At 39.1% G+C, this 24,806-nt stretch overlaps 1 protein-coding gene across 2 annotated transcripts in view; it reads left to right on the forward strand.

Annotated features, from left to right (window-relative positions):
• The window catches only part of dnm3a (dynamin 3a), a 68,351-nt gene extending 44,849 nt beyond the window's left edge, over window positions 1-23,502 (forward strand). For both annotated transcript variants that reach the window (XM_036581562.1, XM_036581563.1), the window contains 5 exons: window positions 9,016-9,127; window positions 13,169-13,333; window positions 16,193-16,428; window positions 17,479-17,664; window positions 22,830-23,502. In XM_036581562.1, the coding sequence (XP_036437455.1) occupies window positions 9,016-9,127; window positions 13,169-13,333; window positions 16,193-16,428; window positions 17,479-17,664; window positions 22,830-22,869 (739 nt within the window). In that variant the 3' untranslated portion in view covers window positions 22,870-23,502. The remainder of the gene's footprint in view (window positions 1-9,015; window positions 9,128-13,168; window positions 13,334-16,192; window positions 16,429-17,478; window positions 17,665-22,829) is intronic.
• Window positions 23,503-24,806: the final 1,304 nt, after the last annotated feature.

Genomic DNA, 24,806 nt, shown 5'->3' on the forward strand with positions numbered 1-24,806 from the left:
AAAAAGTCTGTAATTCCCCAAGGTTACAAGGGTCCTTCTGATGGACTCACATTTTCAAAATCCTTTATAAATTTTGAAGTCATGAGTTTGGGAAGGCCTTCCAAACACCTTCACCGTCTTTTTTAGAAATCAGTCTATAGTTAGTTTGGCTGTATGTTTAGGGTCTTTGTTTTGTTGACACATTAATTTCCTCCCCAGACTCAGTTTATTGGCTGACGAGTTTAGATGATAACATGATAAGCTGAATTATTGCCAAAGAGTTCTATTTTTGTTTCATCTAACCAGAGTGCATTGTTTCAAAAGTGTTTAATTTGTCTAAATACTGCAAAGTTTAGAAGTGCATCTTGGTGCTTTTTTTAGCAGAGGAGTTTTTCGTGGAGATGATTGAGCTGCAGTACATTGCTTATTGCTCACTATATAAACGTTGCTCTTTCTGCTTTCAGGTTGTCCTGCAGCTCTTTTTGAGTGACTACTGGATTTTCTCTTATCTTCTTTATCCTATATACCTGCACATCAACTTTCATAAACTTTTCACTTGCATATTATTGAACCAATATATTGAACTGACATGAATCTTTAAGGTGATTTTGCTCTGTAGCTTTTTATTTTAATGTTATTCAATAATGTTATACCTGAGAACTTTAGGAGGCTCCTTCATCATGATTGCTACTTGTGTGAAATCTTTACAGCCAAAAGCAATGTCCTTTAAAATGGTCCAGTTTTCTTAATTAATGGTCCATTTTTGTCCGTTTTTTAAAGTTTTTGACATAATTTGAAAATACCTCTTACCCTTTATGTGTTGTGAAAATTTCATGAAGAATGGACAAAAAGAAATGACCCAAAATGACTTGGAAAAACATCTGGTTCCATTGACTTACATTGCAAGTAAAGTATGTTCTTTTTTTTCCTTCTCCTGTAAAGTTCTCATTTTGGAGAACAAGGTTTTGTTCCACCAGCGATACGTATATATGTATATATACATACAAACTCAGTTTAGTTTTTTAAACATACCTTTGTTAATGCTTATAGATACATCAAGTACAAAGTCAAAAGAGTTGCAGGACAACCTGAAAGCGGCAGGACCAACACTTACACAGAGAACTATAAGAAATGCACCACACCACAATCATCTCCATTCCTACACCCACACATAACTCCTCTATTAAAAAAGACGTTTGTACTTGTGAATAAATTTGGATGTATGCATAGAAGTGTATTATATAACAAAAACAAGAGTCTGAATACTTGTCTGACCTAACTGTAAATCCAGATCAGCTTCATTTTAATTTTGACCATTTAGATTCACACTATCCTGCACTCATTACACCAGTGCAAAGGCAACCGCATCCTACACACTTACAGACACACTCAGTTTCTCCTCTTTCTCTCTCTCTCATACACACACACACAGGCAGTGTGATAGGACACACTCTGACACATTCCTGGCCATCGTCTATTCCCCCCACCTCCTCCATCCCCCCAGTCTCTCCAAGATTCTTTTCTTAAGAAGCACAGCTTCATGTCTGAGGGTGGGTGTGGCTGGGACTGATTACTTACTTAATTAGAGAAATGTTGGAATGCTGTGGTAAGCAAATACACAAATACACTCCAATAAACACGCATTGTTTCACAGAGAGTTGTGCAACGGTCTTGTAAACACACCACATATGTTGCAGTCCTGTTGGTCGGTCGCTTTCACGCAGATCAGTGAATCTCTTCCTCTCCTTTTATCTCTCTCTCTCTCTCTCTCTCTCTCTCTCTCTCTTTCTCTCTCTCTGTCGGTCTTTTCTCTGTTTGTGTCACACACTCATACACATGAAGCTAATCACTACAGCAAGGCTGCACTCACCCTCTCAAACATTTAGACTTTGTTCACACTGCAAGGCAAATTAGATTTGTTTCTTAAATCTGATTTTTAGATTAGTGTTTGGATTTCCAGTTACAGTTGAACAAATGCTGTTTGTATTGTCAGACCATATTTGCTCACATATCCACATTCCACATTACAGTAGAAACAGTGCAGACTATGCGAGGGCATGCAAAACTCAGCAATCCTGTCACATTTATGAGCTTAGATGTTGATGTGTTCCATAGCGTAACAACTATAACTAGCTATCGGAACAATCATGCACACTTTTTAGCATTTGTAACATGAACAAACTTTATACGCTCCAGGCTCTAGCATAAGCTCCACCAGTAATAATCACAGACAGGCTTATTGTTACATGTTACTTTAAAGTTGTTTAAAAGCTTTAACTTTCCATGTTTACGCTACAATATATGAACGTGCACCACTGACTTTTTTGTTTCACATTCTAATGTCAAGAGCCGCCGTGCCTCAAATGATGGAAAAAAAAAACAATGGTACACTCCAGTAAACACACATTGTGACTGGTCGAACTGAGTAAGTATTTCCAGAAATTTGAATCAGATTTAAAACCTAACATTATAATGGGGATCGAATTTGATTGAAAGATTTGAAGTCTAACCAGGTTTATTTTTAAGAAAACAAAATTGTAAATGCACATATTTTTATGTATTTTGTCTCCTTGTTCTGATTAATACTTAAATCTTTTGTGTGTTTAGTCCAGTTTTTGGGCCAAAAGAGCTTCAATATGTGCTGTCAAATCATTATTTGGGTAAAACCTGTTCTCCCTACCAAGAAAGACACTTTGAAGAACATGAAGCTGTGTTAAAAAGTATTTGCCCAAAGTATTAGAAAATAGCTGCTTTGTTAAATAGCTATTTTGAAGGTAATTCGACCCCTATGCTTAATTTGTGTGTATTTGTTTCGTTTTTTGGTTAGTTATAGTTACAGTATTATAACATTATAGTTATCTTTAAAGTATTTACATGAGAGAGCCACACATGCCAGGTTAATATTTTAGGAAACCCTAGTCTAATTTAAAATGAACTTTCTTAATTTTTTTGGCACGTACAGACTATAAAATGTGTTTTAGAAGTCTTTTGTAAACATTGTTAGATTAGTTTGTTTGTATATAATAATAGAACAGTTGTGATTAATGTAAGGTGGTTATATTTTTTAATGATTTTCTATCCTTTTTGATAGCTCCGCATTGCAGACTTTGTGAGATTTTCTTCAAGGTTAAGATACTTTTTGAAATGATTTTTATTCAGATTGTCATTGGTATTAATTCATTAATTGTTATTTAAATTTATTGTTACTTAAAATGAATTAAAATTGCTGGTGGTATCATGTGATTGCAGAAGTCCTAACTAGTGGCTGGAATTGGACACATCAAAATTGGAGAGAAAATTGGGGAAAAAAAATAAATTGAAATAAAAAGCTGAGTGGTATTTCTTATTATTATATGTATTCAATTCGTTTATTAGTTCAGCTGATCTATTGCACTAAAGATCTGCTGCAGCAGAAAAAGTTCACAGTTCTCTGGCAGCTCTGTAAGTTACAGCTAGTGATACTCTGTGCTATTAAAACCGTTTTAAGTAAAATTAATCAATTGATCAAATCTGATAGGAAGTTATGAAGCGCAGGTTTCTCACACGACCTAACCTCACAGGCTAACAGTATCAGTTTAAGTTTAAAAGCAAATTACATTCACTTTTACAGCTTGACATTGCATAACTACATTGTCTGTGGATATAATAGAGCCCCTTCATAAGTAAAATAATCATAGCCTATTTATTCATACCACGTAAATGAGAATGAATTTGTGCTAAAAAGTAAAACGAAAGGGTTGTAATGCCAAAAAGAGTCAAACAAACCTCTCTCTCTGTCTTCCTCTCCCTCTCTCTCCCTCTCACCCCAAATGCTTTCTATTTTCTCTCTCTCTTTCTCTCTCTCTCCCTACCAAGCACTTTCTCTTTCTTCTTTCCCAAATGTTTTTCCAAATGGCATTAACAAAAGAAATGTGAGGATTCTCAGCTTTAAAGCTGTAATTTTCAGCTGTTTCTAGTATTATTGTATGCATAAGCAGCAAAGGTGTGACTCATTGTGATTGTAGAGTGTTGAATCCAGTACATAATGACGCAGAGAACTTGTCCTTTAAACTGTTTAAACATAAGAGGTTCCAAAATCTAAATGTTTGAGACAGTCTCGCTTATTTCCACCACCACTAGTTATAGCCGTGGTTAGAAACGGTAAATCCTGCCATCTTAAGTTATGTATACAATGTCTGTAAACTAAGTTGTTTCTGAGTTACTAAGCCTAGAAGCAGGGCTGGGTAGGATGCTTTGAAAAAGCATTCTGGTACAGATTACTGATTATCTGTTAAAAATGTCAATTGTAACCTGATTCAAAGGATTACGATATTAAAGTAACTTAACCTGATTACTTTCTGTTACTTTTGGATTACTTGTCTTTTTAAAATAATTATATGTATATTTCAGCAGTAGGACCTCTGAGCACAAGATAAACCGAAATGCACAGAAACAATAATGCTGATGCATAATAGTCTGTGTTTTATTTGTGCTATGTTTACATCTGTTTGAATATGTCATGAAATATTTTGGTGAAGTCAAGTTTTCAAGAAAGGCCTGCATAGTTTGGAAAATGAAAATGAAATATTGGAGTAGCTTAGCTTTACATTCCTGTTTTGTCATGCAAGGTGTTCTGCCCTTCAAACTGCACTTACGGGAATGACATGGATTTCCTAGCTGAGCAAACTGTTTTGGTCAATATTAGTCTATCAGACTTTTCAGCACTTTTTAATGTCTTACTTTCCAACAGGAATATAGACCACACCATTCATAGCAGCAGCTCACCTGTGTCCATGTCTCTCCGCTCCCCTCGCTCTGTGGTGTAATAAACTCTCACAAAAGAAAAAAAACTAATGACAGAATCATTTAGCTGATAAAACTAGCTTGTAGACACAAACACAAGCAACAAAAAATAACTATGAGTGGTTTTAATTTAACCCTGTTAGTCATCACCTTGTAAGTAATCCAGTAATCTGGCTTTTATTCTGTAACTGAATACAGAACTGAATAACAGAATACAGGGTTAATATAGGGGTCCTTTTTTTCAATGTCCTGATTACGTAATATCATTACATGTATTCCATTATTATTCAACCCTGCCTAGACGATAGCCATGTGAACATTGCGTTTTAAGGGTTGACTGAAATTGAAGTCCCCAAACGTTTGATGGGGAGCGTAGCAAACAGCAAAAGACCAGCAACTTTTTTTTTCTTGCTCTGTTTCTTTCCCTCTCACACACATGCTTCTCTCTCTCTCTATCGCTCTCTCTTTCTCATGTACAGAAGGACACACATGTTGTAATGTTTCCTGCTGCCCGTCTCAGTGCCAGTGGTGATGTCAGAGGGCAGAAGTTTCAGTGCCAGGGTGCTGACATTACTCTGGCATGAGGGAGAGGCGAAGGGATCCGGATGGGCTGAGCTTCAGCACTGTCCCCACAGAAACACACATACTTACACAGACTCAGAGCTAAATAGAAACATGCAAAAAGCAAATTTTCTCTCAGTGGCTTCTAGACATCTATAGCACTTGAAAACAAATTAATAAACTTCCAAGCAAAAAAGTGTTTTATAAAAGTGCAGATGCTCCTCCTCCAACTGCATGACACTGGTGTGAGAAAGAGGAAAGAGTGTGTGTGTGTGTGTGTGTGTGGGGTGTGAGTGTGTGTGTGAGAGAGAGAGTGATCATTTGGCTTTCATAAAGTGATGGCACGTTGCCCTGTTCAGGAAAGCACATGTTTAAGCCTTCACTTCAGAAAAAGCAGCGCGCTCCGGAAACACTGCAAAACATTTTCCTTGGCTAATCAAGGACTGTTTTGTTGTTTTTGCGCATAGTAACACATTTATAAGATGTATTTTTAAGTTCTGGTAACTCAGACCCATAGTGTGTGCCAAAAGGTCAGGTAGCAGTGCATAATCATCACTGGCAGAAATAGCCAAGAACATCATTGAGTGATGAGTAGCATTGCTTGTCATGGCAAAGGTTACAACCAAGTTGTGTAGGCAGCTTTAAAGGAGTGCTGCGATTGAAGTAATCGCTAATTAGGCTTATACCACTGAGTCATAACAGAGCTCGCTAAAACAATGTTTTGTAGGCGAGCTTTATGACTTTGAGGTATGTGGAAATGTGGTTTTGTGGTATGTGGTTTTGTTGGGGTGTTTTTGTTTAACGAAAATGTGTGTGTGCGTGTTTGGCCGCACATTGATGTGTGCACACGTGTGTACAGATGCAGATGGGTGGCAGCGTGTGTGTGCGTTTTTACACTCTTGCGTACGTGTGTGAATGCGAGTGCAGGATTAGATGTGTGTAAGGTGTGTTCTTGCTGTAGCGAGGTGTGTGTTCTTGCTGTTAGCTCAAGTCCTGTTTACTTTACGACGTTGGTATGAGCTCCAGAACGAAGCAGAGCATGGAGCAGCCCTACAGTCTCATGCCCCATGGGCAAAACAAAGCCAAACAAAGAAACAGAGGGGGAGAAAGAGAGGAGAGGACAAAAAGAGGAGAGGAACAACACAGTCATTAGGGGGAATGTGGAACAGATGGAGGGAGCTGGACTCCAGATTCCTGCCTCTCCTTCTCAGACCTAAACCAGAGAAACAGAAAGACTTTGAGTGAGGAGTGAGATGGGGTGAAGGAGGGAACAAGTAGAGTTGCACGATATATCAGCAGCCAGTATGTTATTTGCCAATACATGGGAAAATGTAATTATTATTGGTCTGATATTGGCTATCCAACTCAAGCTTGATGGAGCCCAAGAAAAAATCAGGTTTCAAGAAGATTTTTTTTTACGTACAACATCAGGTTCATGTCAGGCTCTGATTTGTTTCCTAGTGAATTTTTATGTGTATCATATGTTTATGTCTACATAAACGTTGGGCACTCATTTACCTTTTATTTTGCATTCTCTCTCTCTCTCTCTCTCTCTCTCTCTGCAAAGCTCTGTTAATATATCTATAGAGGTAGGCAATATGACAATATTTTGTCATTACAGTAATAAAGACTGTGCTTTTTTTTCCTTTTGGATTTTTCCCCAATTTTGTCCCCAATTTAGTCGTCTCCAATTCCACCCGCTAGTTAGGACTCTCCCAGTCACAGGATGCTACCACCACTAGGAGGGCGAAGACTAGCACAGGCTTCCTCCAAGACCTGTGAAGCACCACCTCATCTTTTCAAACTGCCGTTCACGCAACGTCATTGGACAGCCAAGGGGCTCGGAGGAAAGCGCCAGCCGGCAGTTCTGTTACGTCAGCTAACAGACACTTGCGCTGGCTTGCATCGCGTTGGAGTGATGGGGGGAGAAGCGGGGGAGCCATTCTGTCCACGCAGAGAGCGAGGCCAATTGTGCTCTCCTGGACTCCTGGCCACAGATGGCTGTAGCATCACCAGGGATCGAACTCTCCTGATGGGAGGGCCAATGCTTAGATAGTTGCGCCACTCGAGAGCTCCCAAGAATATGCTTTTCTGAGCAAATCGTGAATATATCGTTACTTAACGATCACTGACCAACTGTGTGTTTCTTTAAAAAGAGAACATAATTAGTTCTATTTAAATGGATTTATTGCAGCACTAATATTGTATCTGTGTGTCAAAATGTCGTGATACATACATACAATGTCTTTAAGTATCATGATATGACTTTCGGCCATATCGTCCATCCCTAATCTACTCTATAAGCTTTGTTGTTTATGATTCTGGTGACCTACCGTTCAAGTTAAGTGGCAAAATACTGTTGCTTCTAGCATGGGTGGCAATTACTGCACAAAAGTGATGCAAAATCTCTGCTGAGGATTTTGGTTTTACCGTTTTTAGTGTTTGTGAGTGTAAAATGTTGCAAGAGTGTATTTTTGTAATGATTCAGAAACAAAAAGGCAGGTAGCATCCATCACAGACATCACGTCCTGTTTAACAGTGCTGGTAAAATTCCTTTTAAAGGCTGCAAATGTGAATGAAGCAAAGCCAGAACATCAGTGGTAAAGGAATGCCGGTAATATATCTGAGACATTCTGCAGTAGTGCGGGCGGGTTTGGGTCAAGTTCAAATTTCAAATTTAGCAGTACCTTGTTGGGTTGGGTCTCAAAGTCGTGGGTACGGGTCAGGTTCAGGCTTCAATTTCATGCACATGCAGACCAAATGATGCACATGCAGTCACCAGTGCTGAGAATTACCATTCTTTTCAACTCACTGTAATGGAGTCGATAGGATAACCACTCTCCTAAACTCGGAAGATTGGAGGTTTGATTCCCTCCAGGCAGAAATGCCACTGCTATCCCAATAAGAGTATATACACTCATACACTGCTGTCCAAGGACTGGTATAGCGGAGTGTGAGTGAGCAGTATGATGATGTTTATAATTATTGCAATAAATTTTGCCAAAGTGTATGCTTTTCTGAGCATATAATGGATATCATAAGTACTTCTAAAACAGTGACCGACTGCATGTTACTTTACAGGGTCAGCATGATTAGTTCTGGTTTATTGTATCTAGTGCAGCACAGTATGCACGGTTTTGAATAAATGTCATACTCATAGTTTTTGACTGTATAAAAAAAAAAATACTTTTTTAAAAAGCGTTTTTTTAACCTTCGTTGTCTGTTCCAATTTATGTCAGACATCAGAAAAAATAATGTGGCATATCTTGTGTCTTGTGTTTCTTGATGTATCATGGTATTAAATTTTTGCCATATTGCCCACCACTACAGTCATCTGCCAATGTAGGTGCACTGGTAAAAGCGTGTTTATTTAAAATAAAACCTTGATGCAGCCCTAGAAAAAAAAGAGGAGAAAAGTGAAATTTGAGCCTTGTCAGAGTTTATAGAGGTCCTAGGGGATGGTGGCAGCTTTTAGATGTTAACTAAACGAATACAGGATGGGTAGTCGAGGGTGGATGAGAGCTGGCTTAATAGGTACAGAAGGGAGGCAGGTGTACTGGATGACCTACTAGGTGGCGTTTGAGTCGCTGATGGACATGTGGCTTTGTGATCGTGTTCCAGTTTGTCCTGTTTGTGTATAAGTGCATGTGTTGCCATGACCACAGTCTGACTGCGTGCTTATTGTTGCTATAGGAACGTGTATAAAGACTACAGGCATCTGGAGCTGGCGTGTGACACACAGGAGGAGGTGGACAGCTGGAAGGCCTCTCTGCTGCGGGCTGGAGTCTACCCTGAGAAAACTACAGTAAGAATCCATCTCCCCACCCTACACTAGGGAAGTCCTGGTGAAGTTTTTCTTTTGCTCCCAGTCTCTGATACCGAGTCTTAGTCTTTGTGTTGTACAGCCTCACAGTGCACATTAGTTATTAGTTATTAAGCCCAAAACCAATTCAATTTAGGTAAAATATACTAAGCTGCCAATTACTTTGGAAAGGTTTAGTAAAGTCACTTGATTTTAGTGTGTGCATAGTGTGATTCACTCTGAACTGATATGTTATTTTTTCAGAACCACTGGCATTGGAGATATTATAACTGGCTGTTGGGCTGTTTTCATTTTCCACATTAAAATGGCTCCACATTGCTAACAGCCTTTCTAAAACAAATGTGCCTTTTTTGCCAAAAGTTGTGGATAATGTTTGTTTATGTCATCACAATGATAGTGATGTAAATAGAGCATTATGGGTTAAAATAGCCTTGTTAGAGGATCACAGTTTGAATGGTAATAGTCTAGCCAATAGTGATACATTTACATGCCATACCTTAGGGGTGGGCGGTATACTGATACAAAAGTGAATACCGGTATCACGTTCTCTCATGATATGAATTTTCCCATACCGTGGATAAACCTGAACACAGTGACCCACAAACAGCGCTGCCCCAGAGTCAAACTAAACATAAGCATGAACACCTCAAAATACAAGCGAGTGTATTGTTGGGTGTGTACCACTTGCATGAAGCATCATTTAACCAGTCACGCTGCACAGTGTTCACACATATTTTTACTTTGCGAGGCTTTCCATTTCAACTCTTTTGTATCGCTCAAAACAGATTTTTCCCAGTCACTCAGGGTTGCCAGATTTGCAGTTTCCCCTGAAGTGCAGTGCAGGTAGAAATGATGCAGCTGTGCGGAATGTCTTTGTTTAGACTGCTTACTTAACAACTACTACTATTTTAAAAAATATGTTGTGTTTTTACACCCTGTGTCAGACATTTTTGTTTGGACACATTTGGGTCAGTTTCAGACTGCTACAGCTCGCATGCGCTGGTCATTCACACATACACATTTATGCTGTTGAGCAGCACGAATGTTTTGCAGATATACTTTTACCAAACGAATGAACAGTCAAATCTGTCACTTTGCTCAATGAAAAAATATAATTCCTAAAAGAACACTGTACATTTGTTAACCCTGGACAGCATTCTGACAATCGTTCTAAGCCTGGTGGACCAGGAAGCTGATACGCACGACAAAGAAGAACGAAGATCATAAAATCCATCCAATGGGTGTGGAGTAAACTTAATGTACAACAAAACCTAGAATGGTGCGTCATCTTTGTTATAGCAAACAATAGTGAAATATTATTTAGACACCAAATACAAGGTGCAGAATAGAATTGAGAGTGAGTGCTTTTTCCTCTTCAAACATAAAGAGAGGCTGCAGGAGATAACGACTAAAAACAGCTTCCATACTAAAAAAGCTACTAGTATAGTGTATAGTATATAGTATAGTATAGTGTTGTAGTATTTTCACATTGAAGAATACTTTTTAGCTGCTGCTATTGCTTCTATGTTATTATTTTAATAATAATAATAATAAGAAGAAGAATAAGAATAAGAATAAGAATAGTATTGACAGCAGTATGCAGTATAAACCAGTACAGGACAGAGATGTCTTTTAATCTGAAACAGCGGCATCAGAGCCTCTGTACTCTATGTTGTATACTATGTTGGAGATTAATCTGAAAAAACAACATTCACATAACCTACCCATCTGAAGGACTTTGTACTGTTTTACTCCAGGCACATTATATATGTTGTCACTGTTTGTACATAACCTCAAAAACAAAAATGCAGATATGAGTATTTGTTCTAGCTGTGACGATATGCTTATATAGTGTATATAAACCACTTTTTACAGTTTTTCTTACCTTTTGCAGTATCTTCTATGCTTACATTTAACCAAAAGTGTTCTGAGAAAGGCACAGAATTTTGGACCAGCACTTATATTTGAACCATCTGTTTGTAGCTGCCATTCTGCCGCTGGAGCTGACTAGCTTAGATATCAAATTGTCATAGGCAGTTCCCATAAAGACAGAAGAACTCTTTAAAGCCTATTGTGTTATTCTTTTGTCTAGTTTTTAGTACACAGTTATTATGTTCTATAACTGCAGTAGACATTTACATACCTGTTTTCCTGCTCTTTGATTTTACAGGTAGCAGTAAAAGTTGGGTTCCAGTTTTAGACTTATCATAGAGTTTCATCGAGTGTTTCATAGAGTGTTTTGTCTCCGAATTCTTTTTCAAGGTGTGTGCGTGTGTGTGTGTGTGTGTGTGTGTGTGTGTGTGTGTGTGTGTGTGTGCAGTACTGTGCAAAAGTCAGAGACCGCACTTCGTTCATTTAATTCCAGTCAAAATGACCACTCATGTCAGGGGAAATAAAACATACCAAACATGTATTTAACAGAAAACTACGCACATTTGACAGTGCTAATTCTACCCTGTGAGTGTAGAATTATGTAACACTTTCTCAGTGTGTATATAGGTCCATGCCAATTTGAGTTAAAGTTACACCTAATGAAGAATCAGTATTTTACAATACTTTATGGGTCCAAAATTCAACACTTAAAGTAGTGAGAAAAACCAACACATTGGTGTGGACCTCTATACACAGTGAGAAAGTGTTAAATTTAACACTCACAGCACAGATTTAACACTGTGGCAAATTTGCTGTGTGCTTACAATCCCCTGTAACACCAGACTCTGAGTTTTATCAACTAGCTTGGTGTAAATACAACTCCAGAATAAACTGTCATCAACACTAAAATGTTAATTCTCAAAAATCAACACTTTTTACACTGTGTAATCTGCTATGTACATATTTTTTTAGTATTTTGTGTGTCCATTATTTGTGTTTGTTACAGCTTTCTAGGACTTGTTTTCAGTTTTTCAAAGAAACCTGTAGGGATATTTTTCCACACCTCCAAAGTTTAATGTGTCTGGCATCACTTGGATTGTGAGTAGCAGAAAATGACTGATGCTGAGATCTGGGCCCTGGGATGGTCAGTATGTTGTTCTGAGAACACCAGCAGCTTCATTGTTTAATTGTTTGATTAAACATTTTGTTCTTTTTTTGTATTTCCTTTTCTCAGTTACAGCTTCTTGTCAGCTGCCAATCCCTTCAGACCCACAGTGTTAGTTGTCTTTTCACAGTGAATGGATGGACAGAAACACCTGTGTTTTTTTCAGATCTGAAGCAACAGTGGAGTCTCTGTCTTCGAGATGAAAGCTTTAAGAGCTGTTTATATGATGACAGTTTTGGTGGTGTGGCTGGTCTTACACAGTTGTTTCTCCCATTTTTAAATACCTTTAAATAAGGTTTGGAAAAATTACATTCCTTTCACTTTTCTCTTCCTTATACAAGGGAATTATTTTGAGTCTAAACTCCTCAGAAATATCTGCTCTCTCTGAGTTAGTGTCCCCTGGTCGGCTGCTTGGCCTTTAGGCTGCGAGCTCTTTCCCGGCTGTTCCACCATCAGCAGGCCGCCTGCATTCCTCAGCTCTTGTGTCACTGTGTTGAGGAGCAGAGAGGGAGGGGCGCCAATCTCTGTTTCTAATCAGCCCCCTCTCCTTTTACTTTCCTCTTTCTCTCTTTCTCTCTCTCTCTCTCTCTCTCTCTGTTTCTTCTTCTTGCTCTCTCATTTGTTCCCTCATCCTCTTTTCCCCTCCTTCTCTGACTTGGTGGAACTTGCTGAGTGATGTCAGAGTTCTGTCAGGGTTCCCCATAATTTGTTTTGACACAAGTCTACCACACCCCCATCATGTGATGTTGAAACAAAGTTCTCTCTCTGTTTCTCTTTCTTTCTTTTCTGCTGTCTGTGTCTCTTATACTCTCAAACTGTCATTCTGCTACTGTCCCGTGTTCTGCTTCCTCTTTCCCCATCACTCTCTCTCTTTCCTCTCAACATCTCTTGTAACCTTCACTACTTCTCCATTCTTTCCACCTCTACATTCATCTACCTCCCCTCAACACCTTCCCTTTCTCTCCCTCGTTCCTCTCTTTCGTCAGGTGGATGGCGAGAACTCAGGGCAGACAGAGAACTTCTCCATGGACCCTCAACTGGAGAGGCAGGTGGAGACCATCCGCAACCTGGTGGACTCCTACATGAGCATCGTCTACAAGAGCATCCGAGACCTGATGCCCAAAACCATCATGCACCTGATGATCAACAATGTCAGTTTGCTTGTACCTTTCCCCTGCCAGTCTACCTTTCAAGCTCTCTGACACATTAGGCTAGTGGTTCCCAACGCTTGTTCCTGAGTAGCTCTGCCCTGCACAGTTTCGGCTGCTTTCTCACCTAGTTTGCTTTTCAGAGCCCACATCAGAATCTGGATTTTTTGTGATTGTATCTTTTTCATTTGATTCTGTTGGTTTTTACATTACAGTGGCTAAAGTACACTAAATTATAGATGTTAATGCTTGTTTTTCATCAGGAATTTGGCAGGAAGACAAGCACACACTGAGTACCTTTCACGTCTGCCTCCTTTGGTGCCAAAAAAACCCACCTTTTTTAACTTACTATCCTAACATTTTATAAATCGTTTACCCCACTAGCCTATCATTGTATAAAGTCCAGATCTCTCATTCATGTGTGTTCTTGATATATTACCAAAGCAAGAAACATGACACATACCTGATCTCTGCTGGTTTATAATTGATCTGTTTAATTCATTCCAATTTCAAATTTAATCCAGTCAATCAATTTGAATTAAACAGTCCGGTTGCTAATGCCCGCCCCCACCCATCAAAAAGTGTGTTCTGCGGTGTATGTACCAAAATCAAATGCATTGCTTTGCTGTTATTTTAATGATTATCTGGCATTATTAGCACCAGATTGTGTTGTAAGAACAATATGACCATCTGTAAAATGTTAAAACAGGCAGATGTGCAGTCAGTACAGCAATGATGTGCTTCTAGAAGAAGAAGGGAGGCTCTGACGTCGAATTACCTCATAAAAATGTAAAAATGTGTTTTCATTCACTTGGAAGCAGATGGAGACCCATGATTTTTGGTGGACCAAAGTTGATTTGTTCATGAACTGGGCTGGATTTCCCAAAAGCATGTTAGCACAGAGATGATTCTTATATGGTAGAGCGAGCTGAAAACTGAACACTCTCTCTACCAGATGAGATGATCTTTACACTAAGATGCTTCAGTGAGTCGGGGACTTAGAAGACACTGAAATATGCAAAGCAGGGCTTCTCCAGGACCAGGGTTGGGAACCAAAAGACTGTTGAAGTGGCTGTAATGTAGAGCCATCGTTTGAAGACGACTAGTTTACTGATTACTTGTCAAATTCTTGTCAAGTAAGATTCTTTCAGTCAGCTAATTGCGTTTACTTATTTCTTTATTTATGTATTTACGCATGTATTTTTAGAAATGAGCTAAAATTAAAAATGTAGATGTTTCTAGAAACTTACATTCGGACTATGCGGCTACTGAGTCTATGTATATATTAAGACATTGTTCTATTTATTGTTTTATTGGACATACTGTTCACACACGTCTTTCATGCAACACATTGAGTACTGAACAGCAAGGCAGATGAGAAAAGTTGAAAAATCTTCTACAGCATGCAGATTGTTAAGATGATTCCAAAAGGTGGAATGTAAACTTTACCAACTTTTTTTTATTATATTAAAATTTTGAAAATGACGCAACATATGCATATGAAAATGGTATAAGGCATTAATTGTAACAAGCTATGCCTTGAAAGTATACTAAAAACATGTCAGTGACAAACTCTATCAGAAGTTTTGACACACATAACTGAATTTTGATATTTTATATTTTGACTTATGCTCAAATGCAAATGGAATTTGTTTTTTAACAAATAAAAAGGGTGTATTGATGCATATGTACAAAATATTTCTAAAACAAAAATTTGGTCACGAGCCGTGGCGACCTCGTGTGTTCTATTGCTTTTATACAGCAGTTAAATAAATAAAGTAAGCAATAAATAAACTGGGCCGTGAACGTGGAATTTAATATGTTTTAGCAGTTAGCAATTCCTTCCGCCAAAATATAGTTCCTTAACAAGCAGTTTGGTGCTACGTCAGAGTAACGAGCTCCGCTCACTCGCTGCACAGCCGGCAGCTCATTCTCCAGCTCCTTACACTAAATTCCCAAACTGTCATCACCACTGAGCAGCTTTTTTGTTTTTTATTGCTGCAATTTTTTGGCTCAGTCCAATTTGGTCAGACTCTGAAGATGAGACTAAACGTTTGGCGAATGGTATTCAGTTCATTTGTGGCTAATTCCAGGTTGTTTAGGTGTTCTTCTGCCCCAGCTGCCGACTGAAAAGCTGCTCAGTGGTGATGACAGTTTGGGAATTTAGTGTAGTCTCATCTTCAGAGTCTGACCAAATTGGCTGTCGGTCAAATGTGACCTTAAAAGTTTTTGCGCAAAGTAAGAAGTAAATGCGTTCAAAAGGCTTGAGTGTCTCCTACAGCTCTCAAACTCGTTGCTTAGCAACGGCATCTTAGCAGAGTGATACAGTGTTAGGTGAAAAACCTGTGATGTTATGGTGAAATAACGCTTCTCAGCCAATCAGCTTGCGTGGCCGGAACTAACTGTTGTATAATTTCTGATCGAATCCTAAATGGAAAACATTTTGGAAGGTAGTTGGATACAGGTACCTTTTTGGTGCCTATATAATTCTGTGTGTGTTATTTCATAGTTCTGATGTCGTCACTATTACTCTAAAATGTGGAAAATAGTCAAAACAACATTACACACAAAAAATTGAACGTAGCCTATAAATTATGATTTTTGTATATGTTTAGCCTATTATCATCTCAATTAATACCTTGGGTTTGAATAAATCACAACCTAATCCTTGTAAATATCTAAGGTCTAAATACTTAATTGAATTGTCAGGTGTTTAAACTTCCTCATTCATAAATACTACTGTTTTCATGCATTTATCACAACCACCTTCACTCATTCCTTATTTCTTTTCCCTCTCTTTTTGCATTCTCTCACTGACGTCTTCTCATTCTCTCTCCTGTCCTCTCCTCCCTCTTTCCGCAGGTGAAGGAGTTTATCCACTCTGAGCTGCTGGCTCAGCTGTACTCTACAGGAGATCAGTCAGCTCTGATGGATGAGTCTCCAGAACAGGCTCTGCGAAGGGAGGAGGTGCTGCGCACACATTCGGCCCTGAAGGAGGCACTGAATATCATCACTGACATCTCCACCTCCACCATCTCCACCCCTCTACCACCGCCTGTGGACAACTCCTGGCTGCATGCCAGCACCATCAACCGCAGGTAGGCCACGTATGACCCAGTACAGTGACTGTGGATTGATGTAAATTGTGAAATTTTAGAGTAATCTGGTAGGAGTAGGGGTTCCAGCACAAAATAATGGTGTGGATGACACACTGTGAAATGTGGGCTGAAGTTCAGAGAAAGGTTGGTAAAAGTTCAGTAAAATTGAAGGGGTCAGTTATGTGCAGGATGTTGCTGGTTTAAGACAGTAGCTCCCTATCCTAAAGCACGTTGTAGTGTTTTTCCTGCTCTCAGGGTTGAGAACTGAAGTTATTGGTATTAGCTCTGATACTCGCACTTAAACTAAGTATTGGAATGGGTGATGAGGAGACTGAGTGACACGTGCATGAAGATGGAACTGTAACGCCAGTATTTCGTGGGATGGCAATGGTAGTGGGTGATACACCAGTTGGAATTCTTCTTCAGGTGTTAGTTTCAAAATAAATTGTCCCTAAATGGGAAAATGTGATTGTTACTGGCCCAATACTGAAATTATAGCTGATGTGTACTGCTAATAGTTTAGCATCCTATTTTTGGTTTGCATATGCACTGATGAATGTTAATCACTAGTGGTGGAAATTTTCCATTTTGTAAACTTGTTCGAAAAGCTAGCATAGTAGATAAAATCTCCTTCCAGGCAACACTGTATTGCTGTGCCAAGAAGAGAATGCCACAATAAAAGTTCTTGGAGAGTGGCTACCAATAAGTGTGTCTGGTAAATAATGTAAAAGATTTATGTACAATAATGTACATTGTTTATTCTCTGGAAACATTAACTGATTTAGCTGTTTCATGTTGTGTAAAATTAACCCTTATCCAGTGATCTGTCTTTAGAGTTTTTACCTGCACCTCTTATATGAATTACAGTGTGAACGTTCTCATTCTAAAATGCCAAAAAGGTCAGATTATCACCATATTGGCATAGTTATTGGCCACAATAAGGTGGTTATTATATCAGCCCAGAAATTCTATATTGGTGCATCCTTGCTGGACATATTTTTTGCTCTATTATCTACATTCATCATCTCTCCTCTCCTTTTTCTGTTTCAGATCTCCTCCGGGTCATGGTGCTCCTAGGAAGACCCCATCTGCTCCTGGAGGTCCTGCTCGTGGTCCTGCTCCTCCTGCTCCTCCGCTAGCCACTCGTTCTAGTCCTTCAGTAGCTGCAGTACCTAACCACACAGACTCCTCTCATGCACCGGGACGCCCCAACAGAGTCGCCCCTAGCATTCCCAGGTAGTGAATTACCAAGCCCACAGAGAATCCATCTACCTTCTGCATCAGGTCTAAACTTGAGCGAAAACCCGAGGTTCCCTAGTTATTAATATGTAGGGCTGGGGAATGCTGGGTTATCTGAGTTCACATACAAAGGGATACATTTACAGTGCTTTTCCTTTTGTAATGCTCAGTTAATAAATGAAGTAGGTTTTTTTATTTACAAAAGTAGACAAAATATAAAAAAAGGTAAATCATACAATCATGCAAGGACACAAGGTAAGGGTTTGAGGCTACCTGCTTAATGTCGTAATTAACTGATGAGTTGAATCAGGTCTGTTTGAACAGGGAAATCACCAAACTGTGAGTTGGGTTCACCTGCTCTAATACTTATAAACTCCAAGCCACAGTGGCTTATACAACAAGGCTCAAATTCAGAAACTCATATATAGAGTTGGGCAAAAAATTTAGAAAAAGTGGTCATAGCTGAATACTGAATACACGGTCCTAAATGTATTCAGTAATGTATTTTGTTGCAATACATAAAAAACAGATTCAGAATACATTTAGAATACATTCAGACTACATCCTTATGAGGCACATTGAAAAACTATTCATTTTTACTTGATTCATGGGGTTCTTTGCTGTTTTTAATTGTTTTGTGTAATTCTCTGTTAATGTTTTATCTTGTGAGTGAAGTTCTAAAATTCTACATTTTTTTTTTGCTCTCATCACTGTTCACTTCAGTCCACTGCTGCTCTTACAGTCCCCCCGAGCACCACCTGTCTCATTAAGCATACAGATCATAATCTTGCAAATTTGACTGTAAAGTGGGCATTGAAGCGATTTTCAATTAATTTCTGTTTATAGATGTAAAATAATGCAGCAAAACCAATACAGCACTCATGCTAAGCTTTTCACTTGTGAACTGGTCCACTACTAAGGAGACTGTTCATATTAGCTTAACACTGGCTTATCACATTGATTTATCAGTCTACTCAGGCTTTAGCAGGAGCCTCAGTGTTTTAAATGGTCAGTAAACAGGCATTTATACTGTTTGTATGGGTTTTTTTTTTGAGTATTCTAATATTATTTTCCTAAAAATGTAAAATAGTAGCTGCTGCCTTTTAGAAATGCAATGTGGACTAAATACAAATGCAGATAAAGATACTAACTTTGAATTTACTCTGAGAGAGCAGAGATAAACTTTAGTATTCCAGTGTGCCCACCATACACAATAAATTTAACTGGGACTCAACTCTCCTCTCAGCAGTACCTTAGCTGGTTGAACTACTCCAAAAACCTACTTGATTAGGAATAGTCAAAAGTTTTCAAAAGTCAAAAGTTGCGTGGCTGTGTGGACTGGACCATGGGTTCTACTTCCTGCTTGCTTAACTATGTCTAGACTAAGCATGTATCCAGGAACTTCCCACTTTCAGTGTTCCACATGCTCTATGCTCCAAACTGGAATTGTATCCATCAGCCATCACGAGTAACTCATGTTTGCCTTTTGAGAAACAGCTTCAGTCATCTACACATTCACTCCATCCCTTCACAGTACACCTGAATAAACTAATCAAGGCCTGATGGTTTGAGCACAAGTGGAATCAGGTGGGCTTGAGCTGAAATAGACTCAGTATGTAAACGGTTAGGGCCCCTATGACTAAACACTGGCGGAATCCCAAATTGCCCCGTTTGACATATAATACATTCTATAGGGTATAAGCTACTGACTTTTACTCTTTACTCCCTATACTGTGTATGCATGCATGAGATCTCTGAATGCATGAAGCTTACAACCACTGCTATACTTGGGGAATAATATACCATATCATTATGTTCACATTCATATGTGTATTCAAAACAAATCAGAGGGTTACGATGGCGCTCAGTGGTTTTCCCATGTTAAGAATATGATTTAGATGGCAGATTTAGGTAAGCACTGTTTTCCTTCCCAAATGTTCAGATAAAAGTCGTGGTGTTTCGGTCTCTCTGCACCTTTGAAGCGGAATGCAACAACCTGTTTCATTGATCCACCTTAACTGTTCTCCTCAAAAGAGTAATCTGTGACATGAGGCTGAAATATATGGGAAATATATGCCCAATACTCCTAATGCTTCAACTAGCTTGTTTATTTTTACAATATTTGTAATAGCAGACATAATAATCTAATTTTATGACCATAAATCATGTATAGCCATAAATCTAAGAAAAAGAAAGCGTGTGCACGTACACATGCACACACACAGACTCGAATTAAGATGCCGTCTCAGTGAGAGCAGAGGTTACTTGAGCTGGGTGGGGGTCTACTGGAAAATGTGTTTTTCATATTCTTTTCCCCAACATTCAGTACAGACTGTCTCCACCCCCATCTCTCTCTTTCTCCCCCTTGTTCGTTGAATGCCGGAGCCTAGTCAGCAAAGGCAGTAAATAAACACTTCTCATGTTTCGTACAGTTATTTGATTGTTTTATGTGGGTTTTAGATATGTTTTGTGATTAGCAGAAAGCTGATGTATCAGAAGAGCGCCGTGATTTGTGAATTAGAGCAGAGGAGGCGTGTGACAATAACTCCACTGAACCAGCTCGTTCTGTTTTAACCGCCTTCCACACTGGAGGACTGGAATCACATTTGTCAGCCATGTCATCTGCTCTCTTTCCATATCTCTCCTCTTCACCACCCAGCTGCCTCTCCATTTGTACGTTTCCTTCACCACACACTCCAGTTTTTCCCTGCCATGATATGCCCTTTTCACTTTATCTCTCCTTTTCTTGCTCCCTCCTTCACTTTGGCTCTCCTTTCGTTTCCTTTCTGCCTCATTTCCTCTGTGTTCTGAAATGGGTCGGTTTGGACCTCCACCCTTTTTCTCCTGCTTTTTCTCTCTCATCCAAACCCCCCTGCCTTTTTCTCTTCCACTTCTCCATGTTTTTTCCCTCCCCTTTTCACATTCCCTCTTTCCACCATGCCTTTTAGCTCCCATCTTCACACGTATCATAGGTATTTTGCTTCTTAATTCTTTCCACAGTTTCTTTAAACCCTTAGAAATCTCAGTCTTAGTTCTGAGGCTCATTATTCAGTAACTGTATGGACTGCAGTGCAACCAGGTTATAAAACTGTTGGACTTGCTGGTGGGTGTGGACCATTTAAGGGATTAATACCTTACACACAGTTAGTGTGTCCTCTCTAGGTTTATCACCATGTAATATGCATCTCTGAATGCAAAAAATGGTTAAGCATTTTCATTGATTGTTTCATTGCTATCCAAAAAATGCAGCCTATATTCTTGACGTGTCTTTGAAAGTAAGAGAGTAGTTGAAAACTCTCCCTTCACATTGTCCATGCTTTCACAGTAAAATCAGCTTTGTTAAATTAATTAAAGCTGTGCCTAGAGTTCAGTTTAACTCTGTAAGAGTTAATTGTGCAGCGCTGTTTACTGCGTACCTTGACAAAGAACTGATCCAACCTCAGCACTCTGACCATAGTCTGTATGCAAAAGCACTGATCTCTTTTTAATATGTTCAGTACTGTGCAAAAGTCAGAGACCACGCTTTTTGTTCATTTAGTTTGTAGTTTAAATGACTGGTATATGTTATTTTTCAGTGTCGGAAAAAAGAGTGAAACATATTTCACAGAAAATCACACAAAGCTTCCAACACTAAATATAATAGGAAATCTATCTATAGGACTCATAACTATTGTGCAAGACCTGGTAGACAACCAAAACTGTTACCATCAGATAAACCATACTTTATAGTTTTATTTTCGAGAAATCAAGCTCCGCTCTTGCATCAGATCTGTAAAAATCCACAGATGTTTCTGTCCATCTTTCCTCTGTGAGGAGGCAGTTCAGCGCTATAGGTCTAAAAGGATGTGTAGCTGACAAGAAGCCATTCCTGAGAATAGGAAATAGACAAAAAAGGGGAAAAAATGCATTAGAACACTGAAACTGGACAGCTGAGATGTAGAATAATGTTTTATAGACTTTCTAAATTTATAATTGATATTGCTTGGATTGTCAGAAAAAGAATGGAAGCAATAACACAGGCAAAAGGAGGACACACTAGTACTGAACAGATTTGATATTATATTTAATTCTTGAGGCCTCTGTGTAACTTTCTGTCAAATATGGGTTTTCTGAAAAATGAATAACTTGCACTTAATGGCTGTTTTGACTGGAAAATAAATAAATGAAAGGCTAGTCTCTGACTTTTCCACTGTATATCTTGATGTTTACGCTTGACTGAGCTGATCTCAGATCAGTACTCTTTCTTTGCCATCCATTTATACATGTGGGATTAGATCTGCTAAAAGTGAGCAGAGCTCACTCACCAGCTTTCACACTCACTTCATTCCTATTTTTCTTTCAGTCATCCTGTGAATACAGTAAATTAGATTAAATAACCCCTGCATTATATCTCTCTCCTACAATAAACCTCTGGTATTTCCAGGCCGTTAGATCTGCTTGGTTTCATCAAACCTTGTTTTGCTTTCTTCGCTTTTCTTTCGATTGTCCAGAGCTCACCGCAGATCAGGAAAATAAAAGCCACTTTCTCTCTCTCTCTCTCTTCGTTCCCATCCCAAAAAGCTTCTCCCTCTCTGCCAGCTCCATTAGAGAGCGAGATTCCTGAACCTCCGCAGGGATCTTTCCTGGACCCGCGCTGCAGGAACGCTGCCCCCCTCCACACACACACACACACACACACACACACACACACACACACACAGATACCGTCCTTTAGTTACACTCCCTGACAGACCACAACACTGCATTAGGCAACTTGTGGCAGTTCATGCGAATTTGTCCTCGTAGTCCTGATGGAGTGATTATTGAGGGTAACAATATTATTATGACAATCTTTTTCCACACCTTTCTTCAAGACACAAGCGCAGAAGGAAGGACTGTCATTAGTTACTAAGTTTTGGCTTGCTAACCAGAAGCCACCATCTGGAAATATCTCTTAAGGAGGCAAATCCTGCAGTGCTAAAATGTAACACTGTGGATTTTCAGTCTCTTAATCGTAGCACAGTTTCTAAAAGTGCAGCATCTGGCATACCGTTTATATCACAAACATATGTAAACACTGAAGCAGTTAAGTCATTGTAATTTTGTTGAAAGGATTTGGCGGAGTTGTGAGGCAGTCGTAAAAAAAACAGAGTACTCAGTGACTGTGTGTGTGTGCGTTTCAGGAGACAGCCGCCAGCGGTGCCTTCTCGACAGCCGCACTAACACCCACAAGGTGACACAAGGCGTGCGTCCAAGAGAAGTCCGACCACAAAAAGGACAAGCAGCACCGGCTGATTGCTTTTCCACGTGAACTGCTGTATAATCAAACCTTTGCCAACGGCCCACATTCTTCTCCACTTGCCTTTGGTGTGGCTTTAGAGGTGGTAGACAAGATCTTAGATCTGTGGTTATAGTCAATTTGCAATGGACTAAAATGAACTCCAGTCAGGCTAATGAATCTCTTGCCTGTGAGAGATTCATGTGATGAACGGTGGACAGTTTATACTTTATCTGAGTGAAACCGCCACACTTTATTCTTGTTTTGTACATATGTCTGCATTCGTTCTGATACATGCTTTGAGTAGATTATTCTTTCTTTTGTGTTCGAGGGAGAGAGAGAGAGAGAGAGAGAGTTAGTGAATGTGTGAAGCTTTAAATAAACAGCGTTTTGGGATTTTGTAAGTAATGCCAAAGCATATTAAATATTCAGTTACTGGGGGAAAAAATGTTTAATATATTGTGATATTTTCTTGTTTTTGTTTTTATATAGCCATATCTGTTTATAACAAGCTGGAATATTATTGTGCCTGAATATGCGCACCTCTCATCAAAGCAATACAGATCATTTATTTTAAATTTTGCCTCCAGATGTTTGAGAGACATGTTTTCAAGCTGTTTTCTCAAAGTTGCCTCAGATTCATGTCAGCAGCAACTGAACACTGTTGCAGTGCAGGTTTTATTGAAAGGGATGTTTTTGATTGAGCCTCTTGTGTTCAGTTACCTAATCTAATTATGTGGCGCTGCTGAAAACGATCAGCAAACAATTGTGAAATATTTTAATCACAGCAGAAACACTTCATGAGCAGTCTTTGCAGCCTAGCTTTCTGAGCGGGTCCGGGGTCCAACAGCATGAAGCCACAAGAGCGCCCCCAGCAGGCTCTGAACACAACTACCATCCTCAAGCAGCCCAGCAAAGAAGCCAAGGTACAACTGCCTTCTGGTGGACAGTATAACAACTTGCACAGCCAACTTGGATTTGGGTGAAATACCTGGTCACTTTATTTGGATGTGCTGTTGCAGTTGGCCACATTTTAGTCATTCTGTTACAGTTTTATTAATAACATGATCCTGATGAGGTAGAAAATATTTCACTTATTCAAATGTTTTAGTAGGTTTTGTGTACCAAAACAGTACCTATCCTCCCATAAAACTGTATTTTACACCCACAAGCAGACCAAAGGCATTGCTGACATCATAAACTTATGTTTAGCAGCTGTTTTTGATCTGTTGATCCTGTCTGTTCACTTAAAGGAAGAAAACAGATCACTAAAGAATATACAAAATGCTGATAAACACTATTAATTGTTAATGCACATTTCTATTTTGCACCATTGTTTTTGACAGTGTAGTGTTTCTCAGCATTTTGTACTTCTTCTGGTCTTGAAGCCAACCTCATACTGCTTTGTCATACTCTCCTAAAGTTTTAAAGGAACTGCTGAACACACATTCTTCATTGCTGGATTTTTCTTCTCCGCACATTTCCCAACATTCCCCCATATAATCTCAATGGTTTTAAATGGTGCCTGAATTTCACGTCATTAACTGTGTGGAATTTTACATCATCTTGCTGGAATATCTGTTATTTGTTGTGGTTTTCCTCCTTCAAATGAACTTACAGGATAAAAGCATCAGTGTATGTATATTTATAAAGGTAATTGATCTTCTCAAGTGAAATGCGGCACAAAAACCAGTCCAGGCTAAAATGTTCTGGTCAGACTCAAACCCAGGGACGTCAGGAAAGATGAACGAACACTCTTTATCTTTCGGAAGGCTGCAGTGACCCGTGCTCCTGGACAGCCAATAACAACATGTCTAATTGTTTTCCCCATATCTTCCCCCCAGAAACTCTGCTGCAGACTGTCTGTAGTAACAATCAGTGA

The sequence above is a fragment of the Colossoma macropomum genome, unplaced genomic scaffold (assembly GCF_904425465.1).
Source record: "Colossoma macropomum unplaced genomic scaffold, Colossoma_macropomum, whole genome shotgun sequence".
NCBI lineage: Eukaryota > Metazoa > Chordata > Actinopteri > Characiformes > Serrasalmidae > Colossoma > Colossoma macropomum.